This window comes from Schistocerca americana, chromosome X, assembly GCF_021461395.2.
Source record: "Schistocerca americana isolate TAMUIC-IGC-003095 chromosome X, iqSchAmer2.1, whole genome shotgun sequence".
NCBI classification, from domain to species: domain Eukaryota; kingdom Metazoa; phylum Arthropoda; class Insecta; order Orthoptera; family Acrididae; genus Schistocerca; species Schistocerca americana.
In genome coordinates, this window is record NC_060130.1 from 111,515,820 (window position 1) to 111,542,600 (window position 26,781).

Below are 26,781 nucleotides of genomic sequence, written 5' to 3' on the forward strand. Positions count from 1 at the left end.
CAGCGTGCATACATACGCAGAGTGAAAGAAAGTTCTTGGAAGTCCGTAACTCTAGACAATTTTCAAAAACGCTTTGTAAAATCAAAACTAAAATATTACTAACAATCATTTTCGTATTCTATTTTTTTCAGAACGTGTATCACGTCAGTGAGTAACCCCTACAAGATTGCACCGATACGAGAACAAAGGATGTGAAAGCAAAAGAATACTGGGCAGATAGCTTTAATTTTAGCCCAAATCCTTCTGAAATCATTGTACAGTTATATATTATTGAGAAACTTCTGTTAGTCTTACGGGAAATACTAAAACATTAAAAATATGGTAACAAAAAGAGGAGATCTGTTTGCAAGGTCAGCGGAACATTAGAAAAAGCAGTTCAACTGCGTTTTGAGTTCTCTTTGCGGAATCTAACTTAAAGTGTCTCACTGGGGTACACGTGTTTTAGTTCTACATCGGGAAGTTGCAATTTAGCAATAGATGCTCGAAATATTTGTAAGGTGTACTCATAGAGCTCGGGTGCGTGGAAATGTGTGATCAGAACTGTAGGACTACTGAAACTAATGCAAAAACTTAATTTTAGTCTATTGTGCCGGTCCTGAGCTACAGGAAAAGAAAAATTAAAATTACAATTTTCATTTTTATTGTTGTTTTGTTCACTCATTTTCACTTTCACTGTTGTAGTTGAAACTAAAGAAATCAGAACCTGATCGCATGTAAAGAGAGTAGCCGTCACGTTAGAGTAAAGGAAGTTAGAAGATACGGCCATGCATGGGCTTACCATCGTTTCCTTATCGTCTTTTAGCAGTAAGTAACGTTCGTACGTGTGTTAAGTTGTGCAGATGGTTCAGATGGCTCTGAGCACTATGGGACTTAACATCTATGGTCATCAGTCCCCTAGAACGTAGAACTACTTAAACCTAACTAACCTAAGGACATCACACAACAGCCAGTCATCACGAGGCAGAGAAAATCCCTGACCCCGCCGGGAATCGAACCCGGAAACCCGGGCGTAAGTTGTGCAAAGTGCATTCAATATACAGGGTGAACATCAATAAAACCGACCAACTACAGGGACGCACTCCTGACTGGACATGGAGGAAAAACATGGACATGTGTCCGGAAACACATCGTTGCCACGGTAGATGGCGCTGAGGAATAACAGTTCCTCTGATAACGTGCCGCGTGTTGCTTGTGTGTAGCAGGTGATACGGATAGTAGCGATTGACATGCAGGATGCACACAATCGTACTTTGGCTTTCACCATGTTGACTGGCCACTTGCCTGGAGCTTTTACTGGGGTTCGTCTCAATCTCCTGAAGAACCCGTTCCTCCAAATCTGGTGTGTGCACAGTCCGCCGTCTCCCTGCACGTTCGTTTGGAAGGATCCATGATCACACAAACGACCAAAAAGGGCTTGAAATGTGGTGTGATGTTATTGGTATCTGTGAGGGTACTTGGCTTGGTTAGCTGTGGCGGCTATCTACCATTTCCAACTGCTTGGCCGTACACAAACACCATGTCAGCTTCTTCCTTATATGAATACCGGACAATTCTGGTGCTTACGGTACACTGGATCAATCATAAAGCTTGCAACACACAAGGAACACACGGCACAGGGTCAGAGGAACTGTAATTCGCCAGCGCTATCTACCGTGTCAACGATGCATTTCCGGATCTTTTTTTGTTCCATTTCCAGTCAGGAATCCGTCCCTGCAATTTGTCGGTTTTACTATCGTTCATCCTGTATATTTGTAGTATATCCTGAAACACATGACGAACAAACGAGAGTAATTAAAGAAACGTATTATCAGTAAAAGCATTTATACATGTGATTTTGTAGCCAGAACGGGATTACTTACTTGTAATCGCTTTGCTCAGTTGTGACGATTTTTAATTTGGATGTGAATGTTGCGATTTCTTACGTTCTTTCGGCAGCACCTTTCGTGAACGTCCAAAAGCTCCGTTAGTGAGTGACTGCCTTGGAGACAAATGTCCTTTTCCTAAGCAGGAAAAAGCGAATAAACCCCAAAGACAGCGCCGTACGTAAAGGCCGCGCTGAAGGACTAATCTGTCTACTACTATGGATAAACAGGCAACTACTTCTGCTGAGCAGAACTGGACTTCACTACTTAGGCAGGGAGCAATCATAACCTAAGATACTGGACTTCCATTTAGTGGAAACGGGGCTGTAATCCCTCTCCAGCTATCGAGACTCAGCTTTTTAGTGGTTATCTTAAATGGATTAAGATGAATTCCTGGATGGTTCCTATGAAAAGGACACGGCCGATTTCCTTCGTCAGCCTTCTCTTATTCGATATTGAGCTTCATTCCTAATGACCGTGTCATCGACCGGACGTTAAACACTAATCTTCCATCCTTACTTTTTCACGATGACGAAAATCTGCAATAATATGTTGTTCTACGAATTCAGTTTTATGCTGTTTACTTCTTCTTGTAGGAATTACCCCTTTCAACGTGGTTCGGCAAAGGAAATGTGAAACCTAATTTGCAACAAAATAAAAAAAGAGAGAGAGAAAGATTGCAACCTCGAGATACCAACTGCGGAACGAAAGATAAAAATGTCTACATCTTATTTTGAGAAGGAGCAGCCAGAAGGAAAACATGAACTGTCCGTAGTGACTGGCAGCACCCGAGAAAGTGATCGCGACAGTTAATAATAGTAATTTGATTTTCAAGATTATTTATTTATACATCCAGGAATCATCTTACAGTGATATGGGATTTATCACCTTAATAAAATGAAAATAAATAGTTACAGAGTAAGTACACAATGGTGTCCAAAATTAAAGCAACAAACGGGAATTGAGTTTGTTTTGCTACAAAACACTATAAACAGGTGAATGTAAAGTAGAAAGCATGTAATGAATACAGAATGTAAACAACTGCAACACGCATAACGGTAGACAAAAATGTTCTTCGTTTTTTTGCAACTTAACGAATTTGCACACGCATTCCGACAACTGATTAATGTGCTCGGTACGGAATGCGACCGCATCTTGCAGCAATACGGGCCTCACAATGACGGGCCACACTGAGTATGGTGTCATCAATCTCATGTTGAGGCAATGACGCCCGTTTTCCTGCAGAGCTGCTCGCAAGTCTTGAGAAGGGGTTGGTGGATGTGATGCAGTCCGTCTTCATAGTGCATCCCAGACAAGCTCTATGTGACTCAAATCGGAAGAGCGAGCAGGGCACTTCATGTGTGCAATATCTTATGTTTCCAAGAAAACATCAACCACTCTAAGGCCGCCCGCGGTGGTCTAGCGGTTCTAGGCGCGCAGTCCAGAACCGCGCGACTGCTACGGTCGCAGGTTCGAATCCTGCCTCGGGCATGAATGTGTGTGATGTCCTTAGGTTAGTTAGGTTTAAGTAGTTCTAAGTTCTAGGGGACTGATGACCACAGTAGTTAAGTCCCGTAGTGCTCAGAGCCATTTGAACCATTTGAACCACTCTAAGTGTTCGAGCATTATTGTCCATTAGTACGAAGTCTGGGCCCACAGCACAACCGCACATGAGGTCTCAAGATCTCGTCACGACTCGTGACAGCAGTTAAACCTTGCCGATTCACCCGTACAATTTCATGAAGAGCTGTTCGAGTGGGCAGCGTAATCCCTGCCCACGTCTTTCGGGATCCTTCTCGACATCGATCTCTTTCCACAATGTCTGGGTCCCGAAATAGTGTTCCACATTCCCTTCAGATGCGAATTCGTCGAGACACACTCTTCAGATCAATTCGGGACTGATCTATGAAACGTCCATTGGTGCACTGTTAGACCATCCGTGTGACATGTTGACGACTCCAATCTGGACGTTCCTTTTTGTGAAGACGCGTCAGAGGTGCACATACAGCAAGTTTCCGACAGTAAAGGCCACTTTGCCGAAGCCTTCTATACACCGTTTGCCTCGATACAACACGTCCAGTGGATGGTGCGAGGTCAGACGCCAGTTGCTGTGCAGTACTAAGACGGTAGCCTGACAGCCAAACAAGGGTCTTCTCTTTCTAATGTCACACATGACTGGCCCTGCTCTGGTCTTAAGGATACAGTTTCGGCCTCTACAAACTGTCTCCTCATCCGGGAAACAACAGAACGATTCACTTTAAGCCATCGGACCACATCAGTTTTACGACTGTCCGGCTTCCATTCCTCCTACGCTTCTCCACTGTAGAGACTGTGGCAGGCGTCTTCTCTGTGCCGTACTGCACCGTCTGTGACTGTGTAAACAGCGATTGTGGATGTGGGATTACCCGACAAATACTACCCCGTTTGATGGGTGCCCTAACGTCATCGCTGGCGTGGTTGTCCGTTGACCGGAATGCCATCTTCCGTGCAGAACACTATGGTATGGACACGTGTTCGAATGTGTGTGAATTCCTAAGGGACCAAACCATTGAGGGCATCGGCCCCTAGACTTACACACTACTTAAACTAACGTACGCTAAGAACAACACACACCCATGCCCGAGGGAGAACTCGAACCTCCAGCGGGAGGGGCCGCGCATTCCGTGACATGGCGCCTCAAAACCGCGTGGCCACTCCGCGCGGCTGGGACATGTGTTGACAGTTAATATGATTATATCGTGACTTAGACACAGAACGGGGGAACACTAGTTTGCTGCTTTAATTTTGGATACCTTGCCGAAGGAACCATACAGCCATTTGACTTAAATTGTTAGGAAAACCACGGCCGGAATAAGAGGTCAGTGTTTTAACACCTTCCTGTGTGGGGACATTCCTGAGATTCTCAACTGTCTTAGCGATTTAATCATAACCGCCTATACGCGGGTCAGTTTTCAAGTTTTTAGCACTACCAAAAGTATTATTATGCATCAGAACGTGCCGAGGAAAGCGAAAGGGAAGGCTAAAGTCGTAAGTACCATCACAGACACTGGGGAAGTTCCTACAAAAATTACAAACAGTAGTAGTGGACAAGGAAAGAGAAAGTTAAGGGTAAAGCAGTAATTAAAAGGCTGAAGTAGCGTTTCATTTAAGCAGCAGTATGTATAGTAAAAATCATAATCTATTAACGTTTTATACACCACGCAGCTTTGGTCACCCGAAATGTTCTTAACACAGCAAGATGTCTGACTGTAAAAAAGAAAATAATGGTGAGGGAACAGAAATAATATATAGAAGAGTGGACAACTTCATTCCACCGATTATTTCAAAGTATGAATCACAATAGACCCACGCGAAGACAACGCGACTAAGTAAAAAAACTGACAGTGTACAACTTTCAGACAAGATAAACAAAGATTCATGCTGAGGAATTCTAAAGTATCGTAGAAGGTATTCCAGAGTATGAACAAGCTACAAAGCACCAAATATTTCGAAGGAAAAAAACAGTAAGAAAAGTAGTGCCAATATAAGTGATGAAATAGGGAAGAAACATCGAGGAAGAATTAAAAAAGTCGGAAAAAGGATGGAAATGAGTAAGAGATGGTTTAAAACGCGTAGCGACATCGGCTGACGAAGAGGAGGGAGGCAGTGAAATGACGTCATGAGCCGGAGCGCGGCCCTGACACTGAAGGTGACTCAAGCTGTTCCGGGAAGCGCTGCCGCCGGGGCGCTTTGGCGGTCACGGGGCTGACGCTTGCGTAACCAGCTGCTGCGTGCTGCGCAAGGTCGTTCGTTGCTCTGTTTCGTCTAATCGACCACCGTACACTTCACACGGCTTGCCCTCCATGTAGCAGTCGTGTCGAGATGTGAGGTGGGGCACGCCGCGTTTTAGCGTAGCATAACATTTTAAGGTAAATCAGCTTCACTTTCGAAATACGCAATGTTTCCCAGAAGTCGAATGTAATGTTACTCACATGTTAGAATACTTATGGCGGTACTCTGTAGCGTTATAAACACAGCCGTACAAGAGTAGGACGTTGTCAGCTGTTTCAACGGCAGAACGAGTCGTAGAAGAGTAAGATGGCGTCACCTGTTTGGTATAAACCCTGAGGTGGTAACAGTGAGCCATTAAAGAGCAATACTGCGTCAGTTATTCCGAGGTAAAACAACACACGGTTATAATGCGTCATATAAGAGCAAGAAGGCGTCAGTTAATGGAGTCAAAAATAGGTGTGGAGGTAACGAGGCAGGTAAGAACAGGACGACGTCAGCTGTTACAGGTATAAATACAGAATGTAGCAGTGAGGCACAGAACAGTTTTGGTGGCTGTGCAAATGCAAGTTTATCCTAAATTACGGTATTATGCGAAAAGTGTCATTGATAACGAAAGACATGCTTGCTTAGGATGTCGAAACAGAATTTAGCAACTACGTTAGTTTCTGCAGACTGTACCTCTTAATTCTCACAAGAATTTCGTGTAGACTAAATATGAATATCGCGTCGTGTAGGCCACAAAATGTCGTTCTAACGACACTTCAAGCAATTTCGACCAGATATTAGGTATGATTTCTGCATTTAAATAGGCACTGGAAAGTGACTAGTATCTGACCGTGTACAATTATGAAATTCCAATTAGATGTCTTCAAAAAAACACTAAGGAATTTTCGCTCTTAAACAAATACAGCAGTTTTCTTGAAAATGTCTCTAGAAAATTTATAATTTACATGCAGGCACGTGATAAATACTAGAGTGAACTTCGCACCAATATTTTGCTGCGTGTTGTTCCGTTTGAGCCTTCTCAGCATCAGAGGTTATTCAAACCCGAGCTTATCAATTCGAATTGTTGCAATGGCAGAAATGTTGATTACCAACATTTGATGTCAACACGGGGGAAGGTAGGAAGTAATGGCACACACATACAGTTCCGCGGGATTTCAGTGTTGTCATAGATCTCCAGGCAGTAGCACTCGGTGGTTATACGTCCGTCGTGTAGAAGTGTCACGTCTGTCGACCCTTTTCATGTTATTCACCACAGTCATCCATACGACGCAGATACACATCTGAGGCACTAATGTGAGGCAAGGCGTGGGTACCCTACAAAATATTTCACTAATTCCCACGAACACCGTCTCACCGCTGTTTGCCAAAAAGACGTCACATATGCAACACGCAGATGAATACACGATGTGAACAGAACGAAATCCTCCGATGACGATCTCGTAGCCATCGAAACGCGTAGTGGACTTTAAATAGTAGTGACTGAAGCGGGAAACCGACATCGTTTCTTCATCAGCTATCGTTCTTGTTTTTAAGGTTTAGAGAACTGAATGAGTGATGTTATCAAAGCCCACAATAAACCGAAGCCTGGCGATCAGATGAAGTTTGTTCGATTCCGAGTCTGTTCCTCAGGTTCACTTGCCCACATTCACAGATGTTGTGTTTTAATGCCGGAACTTGAATTTTCGTGTTTGAGGTTCACATTATTTTGAGTTATGTTGGTGATTTCAAACTTTTTCGTCGCCCTTTTGGTATTAGGGAATATTTTAGACTCCGAAGAACTCGGCCCGTTGTCTCTTAGCCACTCCCAAATAACTTTACAGTCGGTAACCCCCTGTTTTTGACCTATAAAGTGATTTGCGGCAAAAACTCCCATATTTTGTAATAACCGTCCCAAATCTGTGTACAGCACATTTTGTTGTAATGTCCGCAGGAACTGGGCGAAGGATGGCCTGGAAATAAGCCGAGAAAATCGCTTTACAGTATTCGTTCAGCTACTAGTTTCAAAAAGTATTTTGTCTTCCATCGAGTCTGTAATAGGCCTCGGGTTGTCCAAAGGTCCGGAGAAACAATTCATTAATGATAACGTGTGTTGCATTAACACGAGTAAAATCAGGTTTCAGACTTCGAACCTACAATATTATCCCGACTTATCTTGTGTCAGCCAAGGTTTAGAGTCTTCTTTTGTTTTGCTCCGATATGGACTGTTTACGAGCATTGTAGCTTCGTATTTTAATCCTAGAATGTTTCTCGTTTACATTCGTAAAGATCTTACGTCATTCGGGAGCTAGAGTGTTAATAAGAACTACGTTTTCAAGTGTTCAGCATTGGCAAATGTGCATTTCACCGATTCTGGCAAACATTTAACTATGAGATTAATTCTACTAGAGTCGTGCAGTAATTGTTTCATTTCGACACACATTATCCTAATAAAATAAATTGCTGTTGCAAATCTTTTATTCTATTGTTTCGATGTCACACAAGAGATACAGATATGTGCATCCACTTGAGGGGCAACATCATTCGATTTCATCACATAGACATAAAAATGGATAAACGTTTACTGTCTGCTCTTTTTTATGTGTAATTTTCGTACAATTTCCGACCTGAAAATGTATTTTAAGACACATATTAAAGTTTTATTCAAGAGGAAGAAGAAGGGTATTTTAGTTTCTTGTAGATGAAGAGAATAGACTTCTTTCTTGATGTGATGCTTACAATATTTGATGAAGAATGATAGAAACTACGTTGGTCTTCCAAGGAGAGAGGAGCTACCACTACGTGCACTTAAAAATGATTCAAATGGCTCTGTGCACTATGGGACTTAACATCTGAGGTCATCACTTCCCTAGAACTATGAACTACTTAAACCTAACCAACCTAAGGACATCACGCACATTCATGCCCGACGCAGGATTCGAGCCTGTGACCGTAGCAGTCGCGTGGTTCCGCACTGAAGGGCCTAGAACCACTCGGCCACCACGGCCGGCTACGTGCACTTAGATGATATTCATTTCTACTGCACATTAGGATAAGTGTTAATAACTTTCAAACTATCTGTCTGTTAGTCTGAATCTTGAACACTGATAGTGGCCAGGAAGCGGTCTAATGGTGGGTATTAGACAAATTTTCTTGTTATAAAAGCTAATTTGGGAAAAACGTCTTAACAGTTATCATACATATAACGCAAAAGTGTGTATATTCTTTTAGTGAGCCAGTCTTCAGTTTCACGCTGCGGAGCTCTAAACGTATTGGCAGAGGGTGTGTCGCTAGTATCACCCCACACAAATAGTGTAGTGGCTTCGAGAAACAAATTTGCCACTTCTGCTAGAAGCGTTTAAAAACCGCGAGCGTGAGATGTCGTAGAACAATTAGAACCAGGATAAACTCAAGAAAATTGTTATACGCACGCTAGTTGAAAATTGTGAATAGCTTTCCGTGTCACGTAATACTGATTGAAAAGTTCATTAGGTACTTTTTCGCTTCATGCGCATCTTTTCCCTCACACAGGCAGTAATTTTACCCTATTTGTATAATTTCTACAGTTTCAAATGCGTTTGAAGACTAGAATGGTGAATCGAAATGACATCTTTGAAATGAAAAATGAATATGATGAGAGCTACGCGAAACCATTTGCCAAATAGATTCCTTTTTAAATGATTCTTTACGCCGCAGACGTAGGCAAATAATACACTCCTGGAAATTGAAATAAGAACACCGTGAATTCATTGTCCCAGGAAGGGGAAACTTTATTGACACATTCCTGGGGTCAGATACATCACATGATCACACTGACAGAACCACAGGCACCTAGACACAGGCAACAGAGCATGCACAATGTCGGCACTAGTACAGTGTATATCCACCTTTCGCAGCAATGCAGGCTGCTATTCTCCCATGGAGACGATCGTAGAGATGCTGGATGTAGTCCTGTGGAACGGCTTGCCATGCCATTTCCACCTGGCGCCTCAGTTGGACCAGCGTTCGTGCTGGACGTGCAGACCGCGTGAGACGACGCTTCATCCAGTCCCAAACATGCTCAATGGGGGACAGATCCGGAGATCTTGCTGGCCAGGGTAGTTGACTTACACCTTCTAGAGCACGTTGGGTGGCACGGGATACATGCGGACGTGCATTGTCCTGTTGGAACAGCAAGTTCCCTTGCCGGTCTAGGAATGGTAGAACGATGGGTTCGATGACGGTTTGGATGTACCGTGCACTATTCAGTGTCCCCTCGACGATCACCAGTGGTGTACGGCCAGTGTAGGAGATCGCTCCCCACACCATGATGCCGGGTGTTGGCCCTGTGTGCCTCGGTCGTATGCAGTCCTGATTGTTGCGCTCACCTGCACGGCGCCAAACACGCATACGACCATCATTGGCACCAAGGCAGAAGCGACTCTCATCGCTGAAGACGACACGTCTCCATTCGTCCCTCCATTCACGCTTGTCGCGACACCACTGGAGGCGGGCTGCACGGTGTTGGGCGTGAGCGGAAGACGGCCTAACGGTGTGCGGGACCGTAGCCCAGCTTCATGGAGACGGTTGCGAATGGTCCTCGCCGATACCCCAGGAGCAACAGTGTCCCTAATTTGCTGGGAAGTGGCGGTGCGGTCCCCTACGGCACTGCGTAGGATCCTACGGTCTTGGCGTGCATCCGTGCGTCGCTGCGGTCCGGTCCCAGGTCGACGGGCACGTGCACCTTCCGCCGACCACTGGCGACAACATCGATGTACTGTGGAGACCTCACGCCCCACGTGTTGAGCAATTCGGCGGTACGTCCACCCGGCCTCCCGCATGCCCACTATACGCCCTCGCTCAAAGTCCGTCAACTGCACATACGGTTCACGTCCACGCTGTCGCGGCATGCTACCAGTGTTCAACACTGCGATGGAGCTCCGTATGCCACGGCAAGCTGGCTGACACTGACGGCGGCGGTGCACAAATGCTGCGCAGCTAGCGCCATTCGACGGCCAACACCGCGGTTCCTGGTGTGTCCGCTGTGCCGTGCGTGTGATCATTGCTTGTACAGCCCTTTCGCAGTGTCCGGAGCAAGTATGGTGGGTCTGACACACTGGTGTCAATGTGTTCTTTTTTCCATTTCCAAGAGTGTACGAGGGCAGTTCAATAAGTAATGCAACACATTTTTTTTCTCGGCCAATTTTGGTTGAAAAAACCGGAAATTTCTTGTGGAATATTTTCAAACATTCCCGCTTCGTCTCGTATAGTTTCATTGACTTCCGACAGGTGGCAGTGCTGTACGGAGCTGTTAAAATGGCGTCTGTAACGGATGTGCGTAGCAAACAACGGGCAGTGATCGAGTTTCTTTTGGCGGAAAACCAGGGCATCTCAGATATTCATAGGCGCTTGCAGAATGTCTACGGTGATCTGGCAGTGGACAAAAGCACGGTGAGTCGTTGTGCAAAGCGTGTGTCATCATCGCCGCACGGTCAAGCAAGACTGTCTGATCTCCCGCATGCGGGCCGGCCGTGCACAGCTGTGACTCCTGCAATGGCGGAGCGTGCGAACACACTTGTTCGAGATGATCGACGGATCACCATCAAACAACTCAGTGCTCAACTTGACATTTCTGTTGGTAGTGCTGTCACAATTGTTCACCAGTTGGGATATTCAAAGGTTTGTACCCGCTGGGTCCCTCGTTGTCTAACCGAACACCATAAAGAGCAAAGGAGAACCATCTGTGCGGAATTGCTTGCTCGTCATGTGGCTGAGGGTGACAATTTCTTGTCAAAGATTGTTACAGGCGATGAAACATGGGTTCATCACTTCGAACCTGAAACAAAACGGCAATCAATGGAGTGGCGCCACACCCACTCCCCTACCAAGAAAAAGTTTAAAGCCATACCCTCAGCCGGTAAAGTCATGGTTACAGTCTTCTGGGACGCTGAAGGGGTTATTCTGTTCGATGTCCTTCCCCATGGTCAAACGATCAACTCTGAAGTGTATTGTGCTACTCTTCAGAAATTGAAGAAACGACTTCAGCAAGTCTTTGCACCCGAGAGGAGCTCACAAAACTTCAGTGGACTGTTCTTCCTCATGCACCCTACAGCCCCGATCTCGCACCGTCGGATTTCCATATGTTTGGCCCAATGAAGGACGCAATCCGTGGGAGGCATTACGCGGATGATGAAGAAGTTATTGATGCAGTACGACGTTGGCTCCGACATCGACCAGTGGAATGGTACCGTGCAGGCATACAGGCCCTCATTTCAAGGTGGCGTAAGGCCGTAGCATTGAATGGAGATTACGTTGAAAAATAGTGTTGTGTAGCTAAAAGATTGGGGAATAACCTGGTGTATTTCAATGCTGAATAAAACAACCCCTGCTTCAGAAAAAAATGTGTTGCATTACTTACTGAACTGCCCTCGTATTTTCATACTACGGTCGTCATACCAGCACATATATTTTTGTTGTGTCGTGACGTGGTCATCATTCTCGATATAATCAGCCACGGTTGGAAGTAAGTGTTTCCTTTCAAACTGGTGTCCGCAGCTCGTGGTCGTGCGGTAGCGTTCTCGCTTCCCGCGCCCGGGTTCCCGGGTTCGATTCCCGGCGGGGTCAGGGATTTTCTCTGCCTCGTGATGACTGGGTGTTGTGTGCTGTCCTTAGGTTAGTTAGGTTTAAGTAGTTCTAAGTTCTAGGGGACTGATGACCATAGATGTTAAGTCCCATAGTGCTCAGAGCTATTTGAACCCTTTCAAACTGGACAGTCATGGTAAAGTTCCGGCAAACGTTTCTCACATAAAAATAACAATAGCAGAAAAAATAATTATGGAAAAACGATCAATTATCTCGATTGAGAGTGTATTGCACAAAATATGCCGCCGCTATTTCGCGGCTAAGACGAATCATTGTAATTTAATTCCCTTGATCTGCTTACAGTTCAAGATCTGTATTTACTAATTAGTATAAAAAATGGTAGGTAGTTCTATAGCGCAGCCTCGGTAACATGGAAGTGCAGGCGTGATAGCTTGTGCAAGCTGCTTTCAACTAGGCCGCAGGCGGCGTGCACACCTCCCGACAGCACTTTCTCCTCGGCGATGGCTACCGAATGGCACTAACGTCAGCTGTGTTGAGTTACGACTGAGAGATTACGACCATGCTTCCCCTCAAAAGATTATAAATATGACACCCAGCTTGAGACGCGCTAGTGATATCCTTTGCATTTGTTAAAAAAGATCCTGTTTCAACTTCCGTTCCATTCGTAACGATATGCCATTTACTTTGGTTCTATGAGCCAGCCTGAAGGGATACAGCAACAATTCTTGACACCATTATTGACTGTCGTATCTAGGAGAAGAGAAAACTTTGCTTCACCAACGAAAGCGAGAAATTTTTTATATTTATGCACATAAGAATTCTGATATCCTCGAGTTAAATTTGTTTTTCTTTTCTTTTAAGCCCTCCTTCTGCAAAAAATAGTGTTTCCCTTTTTCTCACTGTCTACCCACTCACGTTTCGACTCGTATGTGTGGTATACTGTGGTTCAGCGTCAGGCTGCATAACTTAAAATATGCATTTTACAGGGTAGCCTGCTGTTACGCTTTCTGCGACCTGACAGTATGTCACTATTTTTGGCATATTGTGCATCCTTGGCATGTTTCTGGGGATGATATTATGCACACTGTTTTCATACATTTTGTCACTTAATTGTTACTTGGTATCACAAGTTTTTATTAGAAAAACAAATTTTTCCTAAATTACGAGTCAACCTGTAAACCTCAAGTTTCATATTGCCCAGCTTCAGAAATAAAAACGAGATCCACATACGATGAAACATACATATGGAAACATATGTAGTCAAACAATAAGAGCCGGCCGGAATGGCCGAGCGGTTCTAGGCGCTTCAGTCTGGAACCGCGCGACCGCTACGGTCGCAGGTTCGAATCCTGCCTCGGGCATGGATGTGTGTGATGTCCTTAGGTTAGATAGGTTTAGTTAGTTCTAAGTTCTAGGGGACTGATGACCTCAGAAGTTAAGCCCCATAGTGCTCAGAGCCATTTGAACCCTTTGAACCAAACAATAAGAAAAAGGAAAACAGTGTGTCTGGCATAAAGCAGAGAATAAACGAAAAGTATCTCTACATCTACGTGAATACTATGAAATTCAAAGTTAAGTGCCAGGCAGAGGGTTCATCGAACCACTTTCCCACTATTTATCTATCTTTCCACTCTCTAACAGAGCGCGGGAAAAATGAATACTTACTTCTTTCCGTGCGAGCTCTGATTTCTGTTTCTTCATTACAATTATCATTTTTCCCTTCTAGGTGAGCGTCAGAAAATTATTTTCGCGTTCGGGAGAACATAGGAGATTGAAATTTCGTGAAAAGATCTCGCTACAACGAAAGACGCCTTTGGTTTAATGAGTGCAACCCAACTCGCTTATGTCCACCCTATTTCGTGATGATACAGAACTAGCTGCCCTTTTTTGAACTTTTTCCATGTCTTCGATCAATCCGATCTGGTAAGGATTTCCTGATGCACAGCAGTACTCTGGCAGAGTAGACCTGTTGCACCTTCTAAGTGTTGTGCCAATAAAAAGCGGTCTTTGGTTTACTTTCCACACAACATTATCAATGTGATCGTTCTAATTGAATTCTCCAACAGGAAAAAATAATAGCATCAAGAACTTGGTAACTACAGCAAGATTATCATCGAGCTATAGCTGGTGAATCGCAGCCGTACGCTGAATAAGTGACCGCCACAGTGGTGCTTTTTGACGAATGACAGGCTTTCTGCCCATCTCTGTCGCATAACCACATAATACAAAAGTTAAAAGATATTATAATTTACGCTAGCCACAGGTAGATGATGTGCGCAGAACACTTTCCCTTAAATTAATGTGATATTATGACGTCATGAAGAGCATCCTACCATAACAATAAATGATCCATGATGATCAGAGGTCCATTAGACGCGGGACCTGCGAAGCGAGTTAACACCAGTGACAAACGAAAGCTATTACAGACCATCACTACGGATTCGAATACAATCTTTTTCCAGAAGTCACCTTCCCTGTCCGAATCTGCAGACGTGCACCAAAAAAAAAAAAAAAAAAAAAAAAAAGTGTCGTTCACAACGGAGCCCTCACAACTGCCATTGCCCTACGGTTATGTCTGTGCAGGTATGAGTGAAGGTATTTTGTACACACTCTACCACAAGTACCCTTCGTCACACGCCGTAGTATGGCTTGCGGAATACACACTGAGGGGAAAATAATCGCAACACCAAAAAATAATTAATGTAGAGTAACTAAATTTTGGTAATACATTTGTCTAGGTAACAAATATACATGATTAACATTGCAAGATCACAGGTTAATGTAAGCTCGAGATAAGCCATTGCAAATGTGAAATGCCGCTACATTAATACCCGGTGTAATTGCCAGACTGTTTAATGAAAACATGGAGACTTGCATGCATTGTGTTGTACAGGTGCCGGATGCCAATTTGTGGGATGGAGTTCCATGCCTGTTGCATTTGGTCGGTCAATGCAGGGACGGTTATTGTTGTTTGTGGATGACGCTGGAATTGTCGTCCGATGATATCCCACATGTGGTCGATTGGAGACAGATGTGGTGGTCGAGAGGCCAAGGCAACATGTCGACACTCAGTAGAGCATGTTGGACTACAATAGCGGTATTTGAGAAAGCGTTATCCTGTTGGAAAACACCCCTTGGATTTCTGTTCGTGTCTGTCAGCACAACAGATCGAATCACCAGATTGACGTACAGATTTGCAGTTAGGGTGCGTGGGATAACCACAAGTGTGCTCCTGCTGTCATACGAAGTCGCATACTATACTGTATGTCCAGTGTGTCTAGCACGCAGATTGGTTGGTTGCAGGCCCTCAAAAAAATGGCTCTGAGCACTATGGGACTTAACATCTGAAGTCATCAGTCCCCTAGAACTTAGAACTACTTAAACCTAACTAACCCAAGGACATCACACACATCCATGCCCGAGGCAGGATTCGAACCTGCGACCGTAGCGGTCGCGCTGTTCCAGACTAAAGTGCCTAGAACCACTCGGCCACACCGGCCGGCGCAGGCCCTCAATTAACCTCCTTCTAACCAACATACGGCCATCACTGGCATCGAGCCAGAAACAGCTTTCATCAGAAAACACAAAAAATTTCCACCTTGCCTTCCAATGACCTCTCGTTTGACGCTACTGAAGTCGCAAATGGCGGTGGTTTAGGGTCAGTGGAATGCACGCTGCAGGACGTCTGGCTCGGAGCTGTCCTTGAAGTAACCGATTTGTAACAGTTCGCTGTGTCACTGTGGTGCCAACTGCTGCTCAGATTGCTACTGGAGACGGGGTACTATGCGCCAGAGCCGTACGCCGAACACGATGGTCCTCCCTCTCGGTAGCGCCACGTGGCCGCCCGAATCCCAGTCTTCTTGCAACCGTACATTCTCACGTCCACCGCTGCCAGCAAACATGTACAGTAGCTACATTTCTGCCAAGTCTTTTTGCAGTGTCGTAGAAGAAACATTCAGGTTCTCGTAGCACTGTTACACGGCCTCGTTCAAACTCAGTGACGTGTTGATAATGGCGTCTTTGTCGCCTTAAAGCCATTCCTGACTAACATCAACTCACCACGTCCATCTCAAAGGTAACTGGCTCTCACGACCGTTACAGCGTACGTTTAAAACAATAGTGATTTGCGTGCTCATAGTGGCGCTACTAGCGCCTCTCTTACGCGACTGGAGATGTAGAACCACGCCCATCAATTTTCGTTTATGTCGCACAACTCCTTCTTGGAGTTGCGATTTTTTTTCCGTCAGTGTAGATGCAGATGTAGGCGTAGTGTCTATGTTTCCGGTTACGCAAGAAAGACTGGTGCTGCACCAGCATCTAAGCCTATTTCCTACAGTAACTTGTCAGTACACTCTTATACACATTGGCCAATTTTAGATCCCTTCGGACGACTCTTTCTGAGTGCTACAGTTTTCATAAACGTCGGTGTACATCTTCGATAACGTTCTTTATGTGCCTCGTCGTCTTATTTCTGGTCTCGTCTCGCAGGCAGGGTGAAAAGTGGCAGCACTTGCGGCGCGTGTTGACGCCGGGCATCACGAGTGGGAGAGTGATCGGACGCTTCTTGCCGGAGCTGGACGCCGTCACTGACGAGTTCCTCTCGCTGCTGAGGGATCGGCGGGACCCCCACGGCACCGTCGCCGCCTTCGACGAGCTCGCCATGCGTATGGGCCTCGAGAGTGAGTACGCTTTCGCACTATCCAGTCGCTCTCTTATGCACTGCGAGATTTATTCCTTAGATGTGTCTGTGCTCGTGCTCTGTTTCGTCCGTGTATCGTGACGCACATTAGAAATATTTACGACCAACAGTCTTCTTCCATTCTCATCGTATGTCTGTACCACTGTAATTGCATTTCTTCTAATCTCATGCACAGTAATTTCATCCATGTTCCATAGAAGCACAGTTTGCAGGTGTTCCAATTCCGTTTGGAGGTTATCAGCATCTCAGAACACCTCCATACTGCGTTCCTGGAAAATGGATATTCATCTCGGCAGATACGGAGAGCGCTACGTACATATAAAAGGCGTAACAAGGAAGTGGATGAGGCTTTCAAGACGAGTGCTTACCTGCCATTTATTGGATACGTTTCCTTGAAAATAGCAACAGTGCTTCGAAAACATAAACTTAAAGTTATGTTTTGTCTTCTAGCAAAAATCTCAGCACGTTGAAGTGTAGCCTATCTATGTAATCTAGGGAAAAAGGGTGCCATTTGCTATTGGTAAGGCGTGTCTTAATAAGAGCTAATTATTCACGTATGGTCTCGAGCGTACGGGAATTTAATATCATACGGTACAAGTTTTCTTCTTCTAATGGGAAGTTGCTCTTCTGTTAGTTATTAAAACAGAATTGCGTGAACTCAAATACAGGGCAGTGAAATGAGTCTGATATTCACAGGTGCGTGTACGCTGGTGCTGGGAAAACGCATGGGTTTCTTGGAGGCCACGGTGGACGGAGTAGCAAAGCAACTTGCAGATGCAGTCAATGGACATTTCCGTGCCTCGAGGGATACGTTCTTTGGCCTGCCATTCTGGAAGGTAAACACAAATTGTTTTTTTGCTTATTAACAGGTGCCCAGCTGTCACACAAATCCTCATACATGTTTCCAAGTAGCACGGACTTTAATGAGCTTGTAATCTTGTTAAATAGTTTTCTGAGATACAAAACGTATGGGACACATTTAGGGTGACACATTGACAGTAAGTACACTGAAACCACTCTTAGTATCATCATTGGATTCCAGCCATGGAACGTGCGGAGATTATTCCTTGCAGATAGTACTTCAAAGAAAAATTATCGACTCAAATAGCATTAGTTCCCCAGTTTCTGCCGTGGCAGAGAAAGAAATATACTGTGCACTGTTACACGAAACTTGTCCATACACTAGACCCAAAGTTAAGATGTTGTGGTCTTCAGTGCAGAGACTGCTTTGATGCAGCTCTCCATGCTACTCTATCTTGTGCAGACTTCTTCATCTCCCAGTACCTACTGCAACCTACATCCTCCTGAATCTGTTTAGTGTATTCATCTCTTGGTCTCCCTCAACGATTTTTACCCTCCACGCTGCCCTCCATTACTAAATTTGTGCTCCATTGATGCCTCAGAGTATGTCCTACCAACCGATCCCTTCTTCTAGTCAAGTTGTGCCACAAATTTCTCTTCTCTCCAATTCTATTCAATACCTCCTCATTAGTTACGTGATCTACCAATCTAATCTTCAGCGTTCTTCTGTAGCACCACGTTTCGAAAGCTTCTATTCTCTTCTCGTCCAAACTATTATTCGTCCACGTTTCACTTCCATACATGGCTACACTCCATACAAATAGTTTCAGAAACGACTTCCTGACACTTAAATCTATACTCGATGTTAACAAATTTCTCTTCTTCAGAAACACTTTCCTTGCCATTGTCAGTCTACATTTTATATCCTCTCTACTTCGACCATCATCAGTAATTGTGCTCCCCAAATAGCAAAATTCATTTACTACTTTAAGCGTCTTATTGCCTAATCTAATTCCCGCAGCATCACCCAACTTAATTCGATTACATTCCATTATCCTCGTTTTGCTTTTGTTGATGTTCATCCTATATCCTCTTTTCAAGACACTGTCCATTCCGTTCAGCTGCTCTTCCAGGTCCTTTGCTGTCTCTGACAGAATTACAATGTCATCAGCGAACCTCAAAGTTTTTATTTCTTCTCCATGGATTTTAACTCCTATTCCAAATTTTTCTTTTGTTTCCTTTATTGCTTGCTCAATATACAGATTGAATAACATCGGGGATAGGCTACAACCCTGTCTCACTCCCTTCCGAACCACTGCTTCCCTTTCATGCCCCTCGACTCTTATAACTGCCATCTGGTTTCTGTACAAATTGTAAATAGCCTTTCGCTCCCTGTATTTTACCCTTGCCACCTTCAGAATTCGAAAGAGAGTATTCCAGTCAGCATTGTCACAAGCTTTCTCTAAGTCTACAAATGCTAGAAACGTAGGTTTGCCTTTCCATAATCTATTTTCTAAGATACGTCGTAGGGTCAGTAGTGCGTCACGTGTTCCAACATTTCTACGGAATCCAAACTGATCTTCCCCGGGGTCGGCTTCTACCAGTTTTTCCATTCGTCTGTAAGGAATTCGTGTTAGTATTTTGCAGCCGTGGCTTATTAAACTGATAGTTCGGTAATTTTCTCATATGTCAACACCTGCTTTCTTTGGGATTTTAATTATTATATTCTTCTTGAAGTCTGAGGGTATTTCACCAGTCTCATACATCTTGCTCATTAGATGGTAAAGTTTCGTTAGGCCTGGCTCTCCCAAGGCTGTCAGTAGTTCTAATGGAATGATGTCTACTCCCGGATCCTTGTTTCGACTTAGGTCTTTCAGTGCTCTGTCAAACTCATCACGCAATATCATATCTCCTATTTCATCTTCATCTACATTCTCTTCCATTTCCATGATATTGTCCTCAAGAACATCGCCCTTGTATAGACGCTCTACATACTGCTTCCACCTTTCTGCTTTCCCTTCTTTGCTTAAAACTGGGTTTCCATCTGAGCTCTTGATATTCATGCAAGTGGTTCTCTTTTCTTCAAAGGTCTCTTTAATTTTCCTGTAGGCAGTATCTATCTTACCCCTAATGATATGCGCCTCTACATCCTTACATTTGTCCTCTAGCAATCCCTGCTTAGCCATTTTGCACTTCCTGTCGATCTCATTTTTGAGACGTTTGTATTCCTTTTTGCCTGCTTCATTTACTACGTTTTTGTATTTTCTCCTTTCATCAATTAAATTCAATATCTCTTCTGTTGCCCAAGGATTTCTACTAGCCCTCGTCTTTTTACCTATTTGATCTTCTGCTGCCCTCACTATTTCATCTCTCAAAGCTACCCATTCGCCGGCCGGTGTGGCCGTGCGGTTCTAAGCGCGTCAGTTTGGAACTGCGTGACCGCTACGGTCGCAGGTTCGAATCCTGCCTCGGGCATGGATGTGTGTGATGTCCTTAGGTTAGTTAGGTGTAAATAGTTCTAACTTCTAGGGGAGTGATGACGTCAGTAGTTAAGTCCCATAGTGCTCAGAGCCGTTTGACCCATTTTTGCTACCCATTCTTCTTCTACTGTATTTCTTTCCCGCATTCTTGTCAATCGTTCCCTAATGCTCTTCCTGAAACTCTCTACAACCTCTGTTTCTTTCAGTTTATCCATGTCCCATCTCCTCAAATTCCCACTTTTTTGCAGTTTCTTCAGTTTTAATCTACAGTTCATAACCAATAGATTGTGGTCAGAGTCCACATCTGCCCCTGGAAATGTCTTACAATTTAACACCTGGTTCCTGAATCTCTGTCTTACCATTATATAATCTATCTGATACCTTCCAGTATCTCCAGGCTTCTTCCATGTATACAGCCTTCTTTCATGATCCTTGAACCAAGTGTTGGCTATGATTAAGTTATGCTCTGTGCAAAATTCTACCAGGCGGCTTCCTCTTTCATTTCTTATTCCCATTCCATATTCACCTATTACGTTTCCTTCTCTTCCTTTTCCTACTATCGAATTCCAGTCACCCATGACTATTAAATGTTCGTCTTCCTTCACTATCTGAATAATTTCTTTTATCTCATCATACATTTCACCGATCTCTTCGTCATCTGCGGAGCTAGTTGCCATACAAATTTGTACTACTGTTGTAGGCGTAGGCTTCGTATCTGTCTTGGCCACAATAATGCGCTTACTATGCTGTTTGTAGTAGCCTACCCGCATTCCTATTTTCCTATTCGTTATTAAACCTACTCCTGCATTACCCCTATTTGATTTTGTATTTATAACCCTGTATTAACCTGACAAGAAGTCTTGTTCCTCCTGCCAACGAACTTCACTAATTCCCACTATATCTAACTTTAACCTATCAATTTCCCTTTTTAAATTTTTTAACCTACCTGCCTGATTAAGGGATCTGACATTCCACGCTCCGACCCGTAGAACGCCAGTTTTCTTTCTCATTACCTATTAAATGTCATGTAAAATATATACGACCAGTGATGAAAAAAATACAGATTAAAAGTTAAGATAAGCTGAAATAAAAACACAACTTTGTAACACAAAAATAGGGGGAAACTTGAAAGTATGTGAAGAAAATCATGTTTCCTCGTTGGGGAGCACAGTCACGTTTTAGTCAGTTCTTGATGTAGCAATTTCCACAGCTCAGCAGCAGCAATGGCAGCGAAAAATACTATGGCCAGGAAGAATATTATTGCCTCCTTTTATTGTGTGAATGGGTCGCTGCCCCAGCGTCCATTGGACAGCACGTGATGTTGGACGATGAGTGCTGAACGATAAATATAACACATCCTAAGAATGTGTAAAAGCTAGCGATTTAAATAATTTTCGCAAAGAATACATTGTGGTATCATGACAGAAACAGATATGATAGAAACTGCGAGTTTCGACAAATGTTCGCGTACTGTAGCCAAATTCCTCGCCACTTATTGGCTGTCATAAGGTACTCTTTTAAGGTAGCCAAGTGCCTTCTCAGTTAATGACTTTTGGCAATGCTTCCTCACTAAGAAACTCTCTCACAGATACAAAAAAAAAACATGGATGATGGTGAAACCGCTAATAGATAACTGAGCGTTCGACGTCTAGGTCTCACAAGGGGAGGCGACGACGTTGGGATCACGGATTTACTTCAAACTTTGTACACCTTCAGTAGGCTATTAAAACAACATAATGTGCAAGTAGAAGGTGCACTACTATGGCGGCCGTGCGGGATTAGCCGAGCGGTTTAGGGCGCTGCAGTCATGGACTGTGCGGCTGGTCCCGGAGGAGGTTCGAGTCCTCCCTCGGGCATGGGTGTGTGTGTTTGTCCTTAGGATAATTTAGGCTAAGTAGTGTGTAAGCTTAGGGACTGACGCCCTAGCAGTTAAGTCCCATACGATTTCACATACACACATACACTACTCTGGCAATTCCGAGAAAATCGCAAGAGAAGTTTTACACGTCTATTATGTAACTGATATATCAGTGCGTAGGTACCGGACGTTAGAGTTCCTGGTGGGCAAGGGTCTAGCGTTCGAGTTTCGTAAGACGAAAGTGTTTGAGGCGACGATTCGACTCCCGCTCAAACCCTCATTTTTGTAGTGCAAGTGTAAATTCTATGACATTAAAAGAATTTGCAGCTACACTATTCGCTCTTGTAACATAAGCAACGTCTTACCGCTACGCAGGTTAACTGCCAAATGGGGCCTGCCTCTGTGTCTGCAGCTCGAAGCGTCGAGGTTCAAAGTACTTCCTGGTACATAGAGTGCATGTATAAGGGATTTCCCAAATAACGACAGGCATACATTTTCAGAAAAACTCTATGCGTTTCTTCATTTACTTGTCGATAGCTACAAATGTGTTTGTTGTAATAATTAAATTTAATTAAAGACAGTAAGTAGTCAAATAACACAAAATTCACAAAAACTTCACGCAAATACACGTGGTTTTTTAATTACATTACCTATTAAATGTCATGTAAAATATGTAATATGACCAGTGATGAAAAAAATACAGATTACAAATTAAGAATGAGCGGAAGTGGAACTGTCGCTTGATACACGTTCGTCTTACGAAGCTCGTCCGCTGGTCCTTTGACCATCATGAACTCAAACATCCAGTACCTACGCACAGATACATCAGTTACGTAATAGACGCGTAAAACTTCTCTTGCGATTTTATCGGAATTGCCAGAGTAGTGCAACTTATTACTTGCACATAAGGTTGTTTCAGTGACCTACTAAAGGTGTACAAAGTCTGAAGCAAATCTGTGATTCCAGCTTCGTGGGCTCGCCTTGTCAGCCAAGAAATTGGAGTCATAGACTTGTCCGCTCTGTACAGCAGAAAAGGCGACAGTCAAGGACGCATCTGACGGTGTAGTGTAATTTTGAAGAAGGCACAAGTAACGTGAAGCGCTTTGCGCCAAATGAGCCTTCGCACGAAACGACCTCTTCATTGACCCAATTATGCATTGAGTTACCATTAAATGAGTACAGGGACGTCTTTATTGGACCGCAGAAAAATAGGAATGAGTCTGCTGATCAAAAGACTCGCGCCCTTCATTCGTTTCAAGATACGCCCTCTCGCAAGGGAACGCTTGTACTGTGCTAGTGCAGCGGAATACACAGAGGGCATTGATGTCGGTATCGCAAACTCAACGACGTTCACAAGAGACTTACAGAACACACGCTGGAAGCTGCGTACTCAGCAAAACTACCCTCCACTGCTGATTAGCTCTCACATCTGCAGATTCATTAGTGGTTGACAGTGTCCGTCCTCTGGTAGTACACGCGTAGTGGAAGTCCGACCACAAATAACAGGTTAGGCACCGGGTGCGTTGTGTGTAACACCCTAACATACATGGCAGCTCCATGGAGAAGCTGTGATTGACTGCAAGAAAGATCCTGGCTTCCTGTGTATGCTGCGTGACAAATACTGAGCAGATATTCCACTGGAGACGAACCCAAACCCAGATCAAAGAAACTTACAACTGCAACGGGATCATCAAAATAGATAGTGCTTGGCGGTGGGGCACAAATCTTATTTTCCAATGCAGCTAGCTTCTCTTGGGATTACAGTGGAGGTAGGGTAGTCGTGAGATACCATTACCCACACAGGCGAAAATCCACGGTTCAGTTCAGAGGTGGGACAACAGTTAACACACTGAACTGGCGTTCTGGATGTTCACAGTTCAGTTCCCAGCTGCAGTTTCCAACTGCAGTGTGATCTTCAGAACAGACTGTGCTTTGCCGGTGGGATACGTTCGGCTGCAGAGTAATGTTTCGCACTCTAACTTTGTTATTAATGTCTGCAAGACTGTTGTAGTCTCACGACACATACGGACTGGGAACTGTCATTTAACAAATGTGTCGTCTCCGCAATGGAGATGATTATTTCGTTGTTTTTCGCTGACTGTTTGCATGAAGGAATCCTAGTAACATCTAATATGTTAAGAAGTGGAATGCGTTCATCGAGGGAAGGGAAGCTTTTGGTCTTTGAATTATATGCCAATGACCTCGAGACCTCGATTAAATTTTATCCTTGCAGAGAATCGTACAAAGTTAGCCTTTTGTTGGTCAGTAATGTTAACTTCGGCGATCTTTTTGCTGCAGTTTGGATGGGGTAGGTTGCACTGGGTTTCCTTCCCGAATCTTCTTTAAGTGCGCAAATCCCATCGAAAGCAAAGTTGTTAGTGATGAAGCTCCAGCTGAATTTGCAAATGACTGGAGAAATCAGCAGTTCGCTAGTAGAATAAATTAACCAGAAATTACCATCAAGTAAATGAAAGGAGTCATGAAAAGTATACACCATGGTCGCCTGGCGAGGTATGTTGTAGCGAATTGGTAACGAAGCGGAGTGCTGCAGGGAGAGAGATGTGGAGGAATATGCCTGAATCTGTGCCAAATGTACGCACCCCCGTCTGATCGCCTCACAGCTTAATACAGTAGCAGCACAATATGCACTGGCTGCAGGTCACCCGGTCGAAGCTGAAACTGTCTGCTAGCTGTGGGAACATCTGCACAGTTGTTCGTGCCCCTTGCATGTGGCTGCCATGGTTCCATAAATATAGTGAATTTATCTGACAGTACTATATAGTAAAGGTCACACAGTTATTGCAAAGTCATAAACATACATAATGTAATGTTGACCATTTAACTATACTGACATAGTTTATAGATTACATCGAACTGTAATTTAGTTATAATATACTAACATTTTATAATAAGACCAACAGTTATAGTGTACTAACGCATTAACACAACGTAACTGAACGATCTTCTGACCTTGTTAAACCTAGAATACATATTCAATGATTTAAAAATTTAAAATGGTCTGCTATAGTACCTAGGCTGCAGGTAAAACGTAAACACCACGAAATAAACCCGACATGATCCCATAAGTTAACATATTAATACGGAAGACTAACTCCTTCAAATACCCCGGAGAATGGCTAACCCCGAAAACCCATGAGGGTCTGGCTATGAATAGCAGGTGCACCAAACTGGCGAACGCCTACCGCCTCAGTAAGACATTTACTGATCTAAATTCAATTCCGTCGTTCTAAAACTCGACACTACAGCGTCGTAGCGGGAAATTCAGAGCTTTATTCCTCATTATTCCCAAACATGGTCAAAAAGGTCATGTAGTCAGGATGCACAACTGAACATTCACATCTAGATCTTCAGCACTGTCTCTAACGGGGAACAAGTTACGTCAAATGGACAAGACTAGTTGGGAAAGAGCTTGAACAACTAGAAATTGGCCGCAGCGGCGTTCACTACTGAGATCAGTAAGCAATGCTTATCTCAACATCAGATTATCTCCAGTCCTTATCAGCAGTTTAAGTCACCTACAACGCTAGAATAAGAGTGTACTGGGCTTAGAGGAAAGTTCGCCAGAATTAAGAACAACGTGATCTAGTGTAAACCACAATGGCGTATGGAATATAACAGTAATAAATAAACAGAAATCGCGAAGACTGAATCAAGTTGACCGAACTGCTAACAGAATTTTCTATTTTCGAAGTGTCTTAATGCATTCTCTCTATCGGATGTTCCCTTCATCTGCCTTGCTCTTCATTTCCGCGTACTTAGCGTAGCCTACATCACTCATAACCTGCTGCATGTATGCTATCCTTGGGCGTCCTCGGCTATTCAAAAAATGGTTCAAATAGTTCTGAGCACTATGGGACTTAACTTCTGAGGTCATCAGTCCCCTAGACTTAGAACTACTTAAACCTAACTAACCTAAGGACATCAAACACACCCATGCCCGAGGCAGGATTCGAACCTGCGACCGTAGCGGTCGCGCGGTTCCAGACCGTAGCGCCTAGAACGGTTCGCCCACTCCGGCCGGCCCTCGGCAATTTCTTCCCTCATTAGCTCCTTCTGCTATTGTTCAGATGATGCTATTGTGCCTTAAGATGTGTCCTACGAGTCTGTCTCTTCTTGTTTGAATGTGCATCCAGAGAGATGCGATTTCCTGTATTCTTCTCTGTACCTCTTAACAGACAACTCTGTATCTCCAGGTGATGCTTCTGTAGCACCAAATCATCAGGGCTTCTAGCTGTCGTATATTTTGTTTTCCCGATGTTCAAATTCCACACTCGTGTAGGGTCACACTCCAGACAAATGCTTTCGTAATCTCTTTCCTTATTTCCAGACTGATGTTCTTGTTCTTTAGTAAGTTCTTTCTCCAATTAAATGCAATTTGGACCTGCTATATTTTGCTCATACTTTCTTTTCTACTTCTGCAATCTCTTGTAACACTGCTTCCCAGTAAGATGAATTCCTCTATCATTTCTAAATCCTCTCTTCCATTTCTCTGTCTTAGAGGTTCATATTCGTCTTCAGTATTGCATAACATCACTTTAGTCTTTCTCTTGTTTATTCTCGCATCACAGTGGTTACAGAAAATCTCTTGCATTGTGCTGAGAACTTTCACTAGACTTTCTTTCGTCTCCGTGGCCACAGCAACACCACCGGCATTTCACAGGATGCCAACAAATTTTGATTCTCTCCTCAGTTGTCTCGCGGACTAGGTCAGTAGCTTCGTGATTG

At 43.9% G+C, this 26,781-nt stretch overlaps 1 protein-coding gene across 1 annotated transcript in view; it reads left to right on the plus strand.

Moving 5' to 3' along the window:
- Nucleotides 1-26,781, plus strand: part of LOC124555806 (ecdysone 20-monooxygenase) — a 173,972-nt gene that overhangs the window by 125,507 nt on the left and 21,684 nt on the right. The window contains exons 5-6 of the mRNA XM_047129867.1: nt 16,686-16,876; nt 17,593-17,732. Of these exons, the coding sequence (XP_046985823.1) occupies nt 16,686-16,876; nt 17,593-17,732 (331 nt within the window). The remainder of the gene's footprint in view (nt 1-16,685; nt 16,877-17,592; nt 17,733-26,781) is intronic.